General features: G+C 38.8%; 1 protein-coding gene and 1 long non-coding RNA gene across 2 annotated transcripts in view; one reads left to right on the forward strand and one right to left on the reverse strand.

Annotated features, from left to right (window-relative positions):
* Positions 1–2,110, reverse strand: part of LOC130923227 (uncharacterized) — a 23,512-nt gene extending 21,402 nt beyond the window's left edge. The window contains exon 1 of the long non-coding RNA XR_009064676.1: positions 423–2,110. This is a non-coding gene — a long non-coding RNA (uncharacterized LOC130923227). The remainder of the gene's footprint in view (positions 1–422) is intronic.
* The window catches only part of npy4r (neuropeptide Y receptor Y4), a 29,035-nt gene extending 18,244 nt beyond the window's left edge, over positions 1–10,791 (forward strand). Inside the window, exon 2 of the mRNA XM_057848763.1 lies at positions 961–10,791. Coding sequence (XP_057704746.1) covers positions 1,034–2,284 — 1,251 coding nt within the window. The 5' untranslated portion in view covers positions 961–1,033 and the 3' untranslated portion in view covers positions 2,285–10,791. The remainder of the gene's footprint in view (positions 1–960) is intronic.
* Positions 10,792–11,782: the final 991 nt, after the last annotated feature.

Consider the following 11,782-nt stretch of genomic DNA (forward strand, 5'->3'; position numbering starts at 1 on the left):
ACCGCTATTTTACATCTTTGAGCATGTGTACAAATGGAAAAACGGATGTCGCTAGAGAGGCCTTAGGGACGCCAAACTGATTCGCTTTCAGCCTATGGGCCTACTCTGCAGTCAGCGAGCTTGTGTAACGCAATCGCCACACTCGCATTTGAAGAGGTTCAGTGGGACAACTTCAAGCAAGCATGGGTTTTTGGTAGACATGGAGGAAGGCCTATGCTGAGACCAAGAGTTTTACGTCATGTACTTCGAACTATTGACTTGTAAACCAGGTTTTTCCTGATTATCACATCACTGAAGTGCACGTAAATGCGTCAAATCTAATTACTGTCATTACCTGGTTATTCCCAGTTATCAGATTATTGTAGTCATGTAAACGTAGCTGATAATAAATAAACAATTGTTTAAAAAAAAAAAAATCTTACCTGCAAGTGATGCGCGGGCATTATCTCGCTGCTTTTTCCTCTTCCTTTTTTCCGCCCCCGACTCCTGTTGTCTTTTCGATGACATTTCCTTTCAAGAATAAACTTCTGCCAAATTTGCGACTGAAGCATAATGGAGCAAACCACTAGGGAATTGGCGGGGGGCACCAAAGGTAGACTGACAAGAGGGCCGCACAGGAGATTCTTTTTTTTGTGTAAATAATGAGCCTATGTTACTTATATTTGTATTACTTGCATTTATCAGGCTTTACAAAGTTTTATTTTAAATACTATATATTGTTGTTATTATTACAATTACTATTTTTTTACAAACTTGATTTTTTGGGGTGCCCCTTCAGGCAGAGTTGGTGCCCTACGCGCAGTGCGTGTTATGCGTATGCGGAGCGCCGTGTCTGAGGAGGAGGGAGACATGGAAAACAAGCTTGATAGGGGCTCTCGAGAACCGGACTTGTGCACCCCTGATGTAGAGTATTGCTTTTCAGCCTGTAATTGATGTAGTGTTTTCCCCCCTCCATCTCAGATGCCGATGACCGGTTAAGGGTTAAAATGGATGTCTTGATCCCAGTGGTTGGAGACCCTTAAATCCTGGCAACATGTCCTTCAGCGGCAACACGAGCCAGCCGCCCCCTTCTGCGTCTCCCCTCATCCACGTGTCGTCTTCACCGTCACCGCCGTGGGAGGAGGATCGCTCAAATGAGACTCTGCTCGCAGACTTGTCAGGTCTCGGCCACGACGAGCAATGTCACACGTCTCCCATCCTCACGGCCTTTCTGGTGGCGTGGTACAGCGTCACAATGGTGCTGGGCCTAGTGGGCAACGTCGGCCTTATCTGCATAATTACCCGGCGCCGGGAGAAAGCCAACGTCACCAGCATTTTCATCTGCAATCTGTCATTCTCTGACATTCTGGTATGTGTCTTCTGCCTCCCGTTCACACTCATATACACGCTCATGGACCACTGGGTGTTCGGGTCACTGCTGTGCCGCCTGGTGCCCTTCATTCAATGCATGTCCGTGACCGTCTCCATCCTCTCGCTGGTTTTTATTGCCCTCGAGAGACACCAGCTCATTATAAACCCGGCTGGCTGGAAACCCAGCATTCCGCAAGCCTATGCGGTCGTCTGCATTATCTGGATTCTAGCCTGCTTCACATCCTCTCCTTTCCTGGCCTTTCAGCTGCTCACGAACGAGCCCTACGCCAACGTGATCCCGCCCCAGCCTGCCCTCTATCGCGTCTCGCTCGCCAACTCGTCCGTGCCTCACAATTTACTCCATTATCACAACCTTTACACGTCCTTGCACATGGAAGCCTGTCTTGAGCACTGGCCCTCCCAGCATCAGCGGCTGACCTACACCACGTGGCTTCTGCTTTTCCAGTACTGCGGCCCTTTGATTCTCGTCCTGCTGTGTTACGTGCGGGTGTACGTGCGCCTGCGTCACCGCAAAGACATGCTAGACCGTGCCAGGACGCCGGAGAGCCAGCGCATGAGTCACAGCCGTCGCATCAACATCATGCTGGTGGCCCTGATCACGGCCTTCGCGCTTTGCTGGCTGCCACTCAATATTTTCAACGCCGTGTCTGACTGGAACCAGGATGCTTTGCCCGTGTGCCACCACAACCTCCTCTTCTCCCTCTGCCACCTCCTGGCTATGTCATCCACCTGCATCAACCCTATCATCTATGGCTTTCTCAACTCTAACTTCAGGCAGGAAGTGAAAGAGGTGCTTCAGTACTGGTGTTGCTGCCCTCTGGAGGAGGAACGTGAGCCCCTCCCCATGTCCACCGTGCACATGGAGGTGTCTCGTACATCAGTGCCACTTCCCTGCAGGAGTAACTCTGTGTGATACCCGAGGGACACGCTTCTTCTTTTCAGTCATTCATGGCGTTTCAGTCACAACAATTGACTACAAGACTTTTGTTTCCGTGGTTTCAGCGTTATAACTTGTTGGCTGCTATTGATGACGATAAATGTCCAATCCATTTGAACTGGGAGGCCTGGCAGCCCTCCCAGTTCAAATGGTCCATGGTAATAAATTTATTTAAAATGACAGCAGAATGATGAAGAGATTGACCTTGAGCCACTTGATTAGACGTGTCATGTAGTGTTGCTATTTTATGCTCTAATATAGTGGTGAGCAAATGATCTTATCTCAAGTTATGTGACAGGGGAAAACAGGGTTGGTTGTCACATTTTACCACAAGAAGGCGGTGTTGCGCAATATCAATACGGAAATTAGAATTATGCCAATCAAAAATGAACATTGTCTTTCCTGTACAGTGTCACATCAATTTAAAGCAGTGCTTCTCAATTATTTTCTGTTATTGTAATAATAATAAATAATTGTTGGACTATAAGCCGCTACTTTTTTCCCTCATGTTGAATCCTGCAGCTTATAGTCAAGTGCGGTTTATTTGTTGATTTATTTGGGTTAATAGGTAAGACTTTATTTGAAAGTGGCATCATAAGACTGCAATAAAACCGTCATGATTACATGACACTATCATGGGCATTAATGAATGCTTATGACATGTCATTAAGTGTCATCATACAAATTATGTCACTAAATCCATTTATTTCGTTTACATCCATTCAAATGTGAGATAATTTGCCGGATGACACTTAATGACATCTGTAATAAGCATTCATTAATGCTCATGGCAGTGTCATGTCATAATTATGATGATCTTATGACAGTCTTTTGGCACCCCTGCCAAATAAAGTGTTACTAAATACCATAGCAAGTAATTAATGAAACAACTGGAACAGTAACTGAAGAAATAATTGGCACAGAACATGAATTTTGGTTGTTACTTACATCTGTAGCACTGCAATGCATGGTAGGAGGCATGTTGGATGACAACAGTGTTGGCAGCAGAGGTTGACTGTCTCTACCAAGGGAGCAGTGATGGTGAAATGAAGCTTCCTGAAGCAATAAAGCATTGCAGCCACTTGGTTCCAAGCTTCATGGTAGTTCATTTTGTCTTATGATTGTCTTATGATGCCACTGTCAAAGTGTTACCGGTAAATATCTTTTGTTGTAAATATCAAATAATACAGTGAGGACAGCTGTGGCTAATAGTCCAGTTCGGATTATCTACGAATAAATGGCATTTTTGTGTCAAATTTGGTGGGTGGCGGCTTATAGGCTTATACCGAAAATTACGGTAGTATCACTTGTCTATAAATTTATTATTATTATAAGTACACCTCTCCATAACATTCTGTCCTTTTTAATATTAAAGAAAAAAAGTAATACTGTATACAATAGATCAACTTACAATAATGTATAACTTTATTAACATTTTATTTGTAATAGAAAAGACTTAAATGAGGACAATATGTTGACCAATTTCAGTACAAAAAGTATCAACTCCTTTGCTATGATGTGGGGTTATTTTGCACTGAGCAACTTTGTATGCCACCTTATATGATGCTATCAGTGCTCGCTGGTTTACTCATGTAACACTGACAAAGCATGACGATTGTTGGCAATATTCGGCACGTTTTCACCAGGAAAAAAATTAAGCGGCTTATCAATATGATTGGGTTATAATGTCTTTAAGTGACATCTTAATTGATTTGGCTTCCTGCTGTCCGCTGCAAACATTTTTAGACACTGTAAACAGGCTAGTCTTTCCTCTTCTCCCACTGTATTAAAAGTCAAAGTCAAACGCTACATATGCATCGTTATCTATCCTCATCTTAGCTCTTCATATCTCCATTGCCCTTTGCTGTGTGCTCTTGTTTGGTTCAAAAATACTGCATACACCCTGAAAATGAGAGTGCCACTGTCATCCACTGAGTGGTTGTGCAATTACACTTTATTCTAGTAAGGCCAAAAGTACCGTATGTTCCCCAAGGTCACATGCGCCACCCCCGGCATCGCTCTGTGCTCCCATGGGGTGTGGGGGGTTGGCACTATTTGAGAAGTACTGCTTTAAAGTAAGATGCAATTTCTTTTTTCAGTAGGATTTTAGAATTTTATCCTCAATTGTCTTTTTATTGGCTTTTGCACAATAGGTTTCTTGCTTGCTGAAAACTGTGAGGACAAAGCTACAGTTTTGATTGCTAGTTGCTTGCTAGAAATTAGTTTAGCTTTTTGCCAAAAAGAAAAGTGAGGGTTGGTTGTCACATCATCAACAGCTTAAAGGATTCATATAGTTTTATTGTCACTGTACAGTGCATAGTGAAATTGTTTTCCAAAAGCTCTTCATCATCTATATCACATAAATGAAGTTTAAGAGAGAAAAAAAAAAAAAAAAAGAAAGAAAAAAAAAAAGCTCCTATGTCCATCATCGCTATGTTTCAGACAGTCAATAGCTATCAGACATGATGTTGCTGATGGCATTTCTGGACTCAATTTATTTTGTGTTGAATACTCAAGGAGTTCTCAAGTGCAATGAGTTTTGTTGAAGCAATAATGCAAACTTCTCATTTCAGTGGAATGGGGTGATGCAAGCTATTAAATTTTATTTCTTTAAAAGGATGGTTATTACAGTTAAAAATAATAATAATAATACATTTCAGTGGGGAGATTGTCATCGTTTAAAAAAAAAAAGAAAGTCCCATTTAAACAAGTGACAACCAACCCCGCAACAAGGATGGTTGTCACAATGTGCCAGGATGTCTTTGATAAGAGTAAATTACCTTTTTTTTTTTTTTTTTTTTTTTTTTTGTTAATGTCACATTCAATCCAAGATATTTATTTTCCCTGTGACTGACTATTCTAAGATGTAATAATGGGAAGCTATAAAAGAAACAGGAAAAACTGTGACAATAAACGCTGTTCTCCCCTAACTGTATGAAATCAGCCTATTCTGTTGAAAAGTGGCAAATCACAGAATAGTCATTATTTTATTTATTCATACTATTTAAAAATTGACAAGCACAATAGGGAAATACAGCTGTATGCAGGTTTGCAAATATTACTTTGAAAATATTGGTAAGACTAATAGTTTGTGTTGTTGAAAATGTAATGATGGATGTAATAGATAACTTCTAATTACTTTCTCAAAGTTGTTTAAATGCATTTAATTACATTTGATCGACTTTTAAAAGTTCCTTTTGAATAAACGTGTCAAATACATGATGCATGTTTACCCACAGTGATAACAAATGTGTCCATTTTAGAGAATTATGCTTCATAAATATTCATATACGTACAGAATATATATATACTGTATGTGTGTGTGTTACATGAATTTCTAAATTACTTTTTGAATTCCAAATGGTGTCTGTTCGCTACATCTGAAAGTGGAAGTTTAGAATTTTTTACATTAAGCTTAATCGTCAAGTTAACGGGGGTTTAATTAATCGGTGGAGTTGGTTTCAATAAATTCCGTGCAGTTTGTCAGTTACAGGTAGTTCCCGGTTTACGAACGAGTTCCGTTCCTGCGCTCGCGATGTAACCCAGACTTCCGCGTAAAAAAAAACTCTAATTTAAGTAAAAAAAAAAAAAATTATCCAAAGACATGTATTATGCGTCATTGTAATGTCCTCGCAAAGACGTTGGAGCTAAGTCCTAGTTAGACATCGAGCTACGCACCGAAATGACGATGTCAGACGTCCGTGTGGTTTGCTGACTTCATTCAGCTGCTCATGACATCAACACTTCCAGAATGAAACTAAAATAAAATGAAATTTAATCAGTCTCATCTTCAATAACAGCAATTCAAATTTGCATTTACAAGTAGCTGCTGATACAACTATAACAAACGATTAGCATGTACCAGTTAGCGTCCGTACATCATAAAAAATAATCACATAAACTCGCCCCAAGTATTCGACCACAATTGAAAACGCACAATAAACAGTACAAAAGGGGTCGCATACAGCCATCGCCTCTGGATGCTTCACAAGCAACAAATGTGCGCGCAGGCTGTCACCTCTGCCACACCTCTGCTCTTTGCGTGCATGTGTGGGTTGGGCAGGTGCGCCTGTACATGCGGTCGCTTCCTGTCATACGTTTCCTGCGCCAAAATAAAAGCAAGCATCACAAAACAAAACAAAATTTAAAAAATAAATAAAAAAAAAAAAGAAAACGACGAGACGCGGGCGTCGTGAAGTCGAAATCGCATAAGACGGGTCCGTCGCAGCCAGTGGACGACCTGTATTTGTTCTTTTCAGGGATCCGAATTAGCTAAGCTAGTGCGAATCAATAGTCCCGTCTTAGCATGCCAATAAAAAACAACATTTGCATGCATGAGAATCACCGATGACCCATGCAATCAATAGTGTTGGCTACGTTTTCAAAATAAAGTTATTAAAACCTACCATTGCATGTCAATAATTGTAGTATGAAGAGCTACATTTGTAATCCAGCAGCTCTGCAGGGAGCAGGCTGCAGAGCGGGGTGATATTTTTTTCCAACAGTGTATTTATGTCGTAGCTAAGTTAGATCTGTTAATGTATTTTTTTTTACATGCTAAGGTGGGACCATTGAGCCGCGGTAGCTTAGCCACTCCGGAGCCCTAAAACTAACAAATAACTGACAAACTGCACGGAATGTGATAAAATCAACGTCACCGCCTAATTAAACGACCGCTAACTCGAAGATTAAGCCTAATGTCAAAAATTCTGAACTTCCGATTCATATCATAAAACTGTTCTTGCATCAAACAACTCTTATTAGCTGACTGCTTTACTGATAACATGTCGATTGAGTCGAGCAACACACTCACACTGGCACATGACCATAGGAAACCAATCACAATTTCTGATTCACAAGCATCAAGACTTCTTTAGATGATGCAAAGGCACGCTTGGTAATTTTTTTCTGTGTGTAATTTTTTCAAAAGCAATTAAAATTGTAATCATTAAAATTTACCAAAGAAAATAATACAGTATCAATATAATTCAATAGCATTCAATTATAATACACAGTTTTGATTGTTAGTGGCAATATTGTTTTATACATGTTGTGCCGAGTTGGTCACCTCTACAGAATGTTAAAGCTTCAAGAACATGTGATGATTTTGTTTGTAGTCTAACATTTTAAGAATCTAAAGTTAAAACACTGAATGTGTGTGCCTCACTAAACACAGTGGTGGGGAAACAATGCCACCACAGAACAGCATTCCAAACCTGGATGATGCAATTCTTGAGGAAATTATGAAATTTCAGAATACATTTATTTGAGTTTCCCTAAATTGTTCATCACTCTGACACAAAATGCACTGTGCACATCATATCAGGGGTGCAAAACCACATCGATCGAAAGCTTTTGTATTGAATCGCAAGCTCCGTGAATTTGGCCCCCCATCAGATGCAAATTTGTAGAATAAATATGTCGTTCGTACGTGCTGCTATCATTTTTTAGATATTAACAATAGTTTTACAGGTCAATCTGAGGTCAACCAGCCCCCCGTTTTGATTAAAAATGGCTAAAAATTTTGTCAATCGTTTGTGCTGTAACCATTTTAATTTGTACTACTATCGTTTTTTAGATATTGAAATAATAATTTAGAATGATGACGTTACGCAGCTCATTATTCATTGGTAAATGATGTCATACTTGTATCGTGCCGTTCTACCTTTCAAAGCCCTCAAAGCGCTTTACACTACATCGCCATCCACCTACTGATGACACAGCACCAGGAGCGGAGCAACATGGGGTTCAGTATCTTGCTCAAGGATACTTAGTTCAGAGTTCACCATGGCAGACAATCGAACAGACAACCTCTGGATTGGGAGACAACTAGTCGAGCCATGCCACCCCGATTATACTGTAAATCAACAATTCTTTTATAGGTCAATCTGAGGTCAACCAGTCACCCATTTCAACTACAAAGGGTTTCAATCGTTTATGCTACGTTTGCGCTAGTTGTTAGGACACCCTTCTCTTATTGAGCGAGTTGGTACGCATTATCAGCCGTGTCGGAGTCGCTGTGATTGACGTCATCACTTGAAACTAATATCTCAATATCTATAAAACACTAGCAGCACAAACGTAGCATAAACGAATGGCACCATTTCGGGTCGATTTTGCCTTAAACGGGGTGCTGTGTGATGTCATCACTTGAAATTAATATCTCAATATATAAAAAACGATGGCAGCACAAATGAAATTTTTTACAGCACAAACCAGCACAAATGTAGCACAAATGATTGAAACCATTTTTAGCCATTTTTTGCCGAAATGGGGATTGGTTTACCTCATATTGACCTAAAAAATAATTGTTAAGTTCCAAAAACGATAGCAGCACAAACAATGTTTTTTTTCAGCACAAATGAATGACATAATGTTTATAAAAATTTGCGTCTGATGGGAGGGGCAATTTTACGGAGGTCGAATCGCATCGTGGCATACTTTGCAATCCCGGCAAATATCCTGTTGTTGTACAAAGAATATCTTGCTGTCATGAAATTGCTGATTTACATCCATAAATAAAACTAAGGTTTCGATCCATCTTTTAGATATACTGTTTTGTTAAAAAGAAAGATTTTCATTCAAATACTGTTTTGTTAAAAAGAAAGATTTTCATTCAAATGTCTGGAAAGTTTCAGCCACAAAATAATCAAAAGCATTAAAATTGCTTTGAATTTTTGTCTGCTTTAGGTGCAAAATAACTTCTTGTGCTAAATGTGTACATCACAACCAACCAAAATCCTTTGAATTGAATCAAAATCGATATGTGGCAGAGTTTGTTATATTAGCAAATATTGTATAGCTTTCCAAAGAATCACATCGTGTTGTCATAATATTAGTGATTTACACCCTTGCTGCATACATCATACAAAGACATGTAATTTCAAATGTAAACAGGGCATGATGTTGCGTATGACAAACATGAAAAGATAAATGAGAATTATTCAAAGGAAATGTCTACACATAGTCGGGTATTTGGCAAAGAGATGGTTGGCCTATCATCCACATGCACAGGCTCATTTTGGCTGACCAAAGTGAAAATGTGAGAATTCTGCGTTTGTAACGCCATCATATGGACACTGACACTTTTTACTTCCTTCACTTTTGACAGTTTGTAAAGCTGTAACACACAAATGTACACGTATGTTCAAAATTACACACATTTTAACAATAAAACACTTAACACAAAATAACTGGTGTTCAAATGGCCATTTAGTCTCATCAATATGTAAATTTAGTTGATTAAATTAGCCTAATTTGCCTAACAAAGGTCAGCTAGCTTAAATGCTACAAATGCTAACATATTTACATTTCTCATGGCAAATCGCTCACATGTAACTCCACAAACTGAATCTCAAAACTTAATTACAAATGCATACACAAACATATATTAGCTGTAACAACTTACCGCCTAAAGAGTGCCAAACCAGAGCGCAGCTGTCATTTATCCATGTCAGACGAGAGTGTGCTCCTTAGTCAGTCCAGCCGGACCCAACGCTGCCACCAGAGGACAGTGTATCTACCATCATTAAACAAAATACAATACTTTTGGACTTTTTGGATAGTTATTTTGGGCTATTGAAAGGGTCCATTCTGACTTAAGTGGATATTCGGTTTACGTCGCCAGCATAGGAACGGAACTCGTTCGTAACCCAGGGACTACCTGTATTTTTAAAGGACGTATAAAGACAGAATCCTCGATTTGAAAAGAAAAAAAAACCTGCTAAGTGTAGACATGGCCTTAGAATGCATGCCAACACAGAAGTTGTTCCACTAAAGCAGGGGTGGGGAACCTACTGCACACTGTACAAATGCTTAATTTAACCGTATGTGCAATTCCAACTACTGAACAAAATTGGCAGAATAATCCATAAAGCCTAATCCCAACTCACCCATGCTAATAAGTGCATTTTTTTCAATGAATTGTGATACAATGTATGACCCATTATGGATTTTCTACAAACTAAAATGGACAAAAGGTGCCCTAACCCTGTTTTGAAGAATGCTTCTTCTTTGTGAGAAATTGCTGCATGTACAGGTAGTTCTTCAATGGCATGTGCTCTTTGATGCAAGCTTAACACAAGTGCATTTATGTGGATAAAAGGACAGAGAAAACAAATTTTAAATTCATGTACTATAAATACCCTCCAATTTGTTTAGTTTTGCATAGCATATGTGCTGTGAAATGTGCTTTAAAAGGAAACACTGGCTGCATTTGTTGTTATATGAAAAAGTGACAAAAATGTTATTTTCATGTGAAATTCAAGGCTGCTTAGAAGCTTTTTACCATTGATGAATAAATATTTGTGGTATTCAGAAATGACGTCTGTCTCTAGTCTTTCAAATCAGAATTCACACACTAACCCATTGTTGCACACGATCGCGTATTTCGTGGTCATGAAGGATGGATACATTGAGGGATCAATTCATAGATTGAATTATTAAAATTAAAGAATGGATCATGTGAAACAAACAAAATTTTCACTGCAGCACTATCCATACACAAACAATCATATAGATAATACAGCACAATTAATACAGTACTGCTCAAATTAAAGAGAAGCACTGAAAAAAAAAATCAAAAAATATATATAATCTGATGCAAAGAAAGAAATGCAGGGGACATGCATATTGTTTGTTGGTTTATTATTTATTGCAACCGTTATGTGAATCGCACATGGCTACAATTTTTCTTCATACTACATAGATTATGAGACAATTACAAAATGTTTTCCTTGATGTTTTTTTACCGCATCCTAAAAATATAATTGAAAATAAAATTCAAATAAATATATGTGAGCATAATAAAACATCACCTTTTGAAAATGGTCACATCGTTAGTACATTAATATATATTTTTTTGTCATGAAAAAAATTGCTTAACATTGTGCGGGTGAATTTTAATTATTTTATTGTATAATAAACAAACAAAAAAGTACATTTCAGTTATTCAAGTTATTAGTGTACACCAGGGGTGTTACTAGACCTAATACAATACTGGGGCATAGGTGGGGCACTGGCGAGCGAGCAAAAAATTAAAAAAAAATTTTTTAGCACTTCTCTATCACAAAACATCAGAAATAGCGCTTTAAACTATATATAATCAAACCAAAATGCATGTTTCTGTAAAAAAAGCAACGTTGTTTTGTTTTTCAGCCATCAGTGTTCAAAATGAAACTTGGGACAGCCCTTGTTGATTCACCTGCACATGGTCAGCAACCATCTTTTCCTCACCTCTTTCTGCACTCTGCTGCTCTACTTTGTCAGAAATGGGGATACTGTATATCACTGTAACTGTTATGCAATGAATCACTGTTTCACAACTGGTAAGTTGTGACCTAAAAAGTGGTTTATGTTGCCTAGGTCGGTTACTTAGCTTACCTCTCTCATTTCTCCTTGCTGTTATTTCCTTGCTGCGAGCATATTAATTTATGATACCATTTGCGAGAGAGATGCCGTTTGGATCAAACAGAA

The sequence above is a fragment of the Corythoichthys intestinalis genome, chromosome 10, assembly GCF_030265065.1.
Source record: "Corythoichthys intestinalis isolate RoL2023-P3 chromosome 10, ASM3026506v1, whole genome shotgun sequence".
NCBI classification, from domain to species: Eukaryota; Metazoa; Chordata; class Actinopteri; order Syngnathiformes; family Syngnathidae; genus Corythoichthys; species Corythoichthys intestinalis.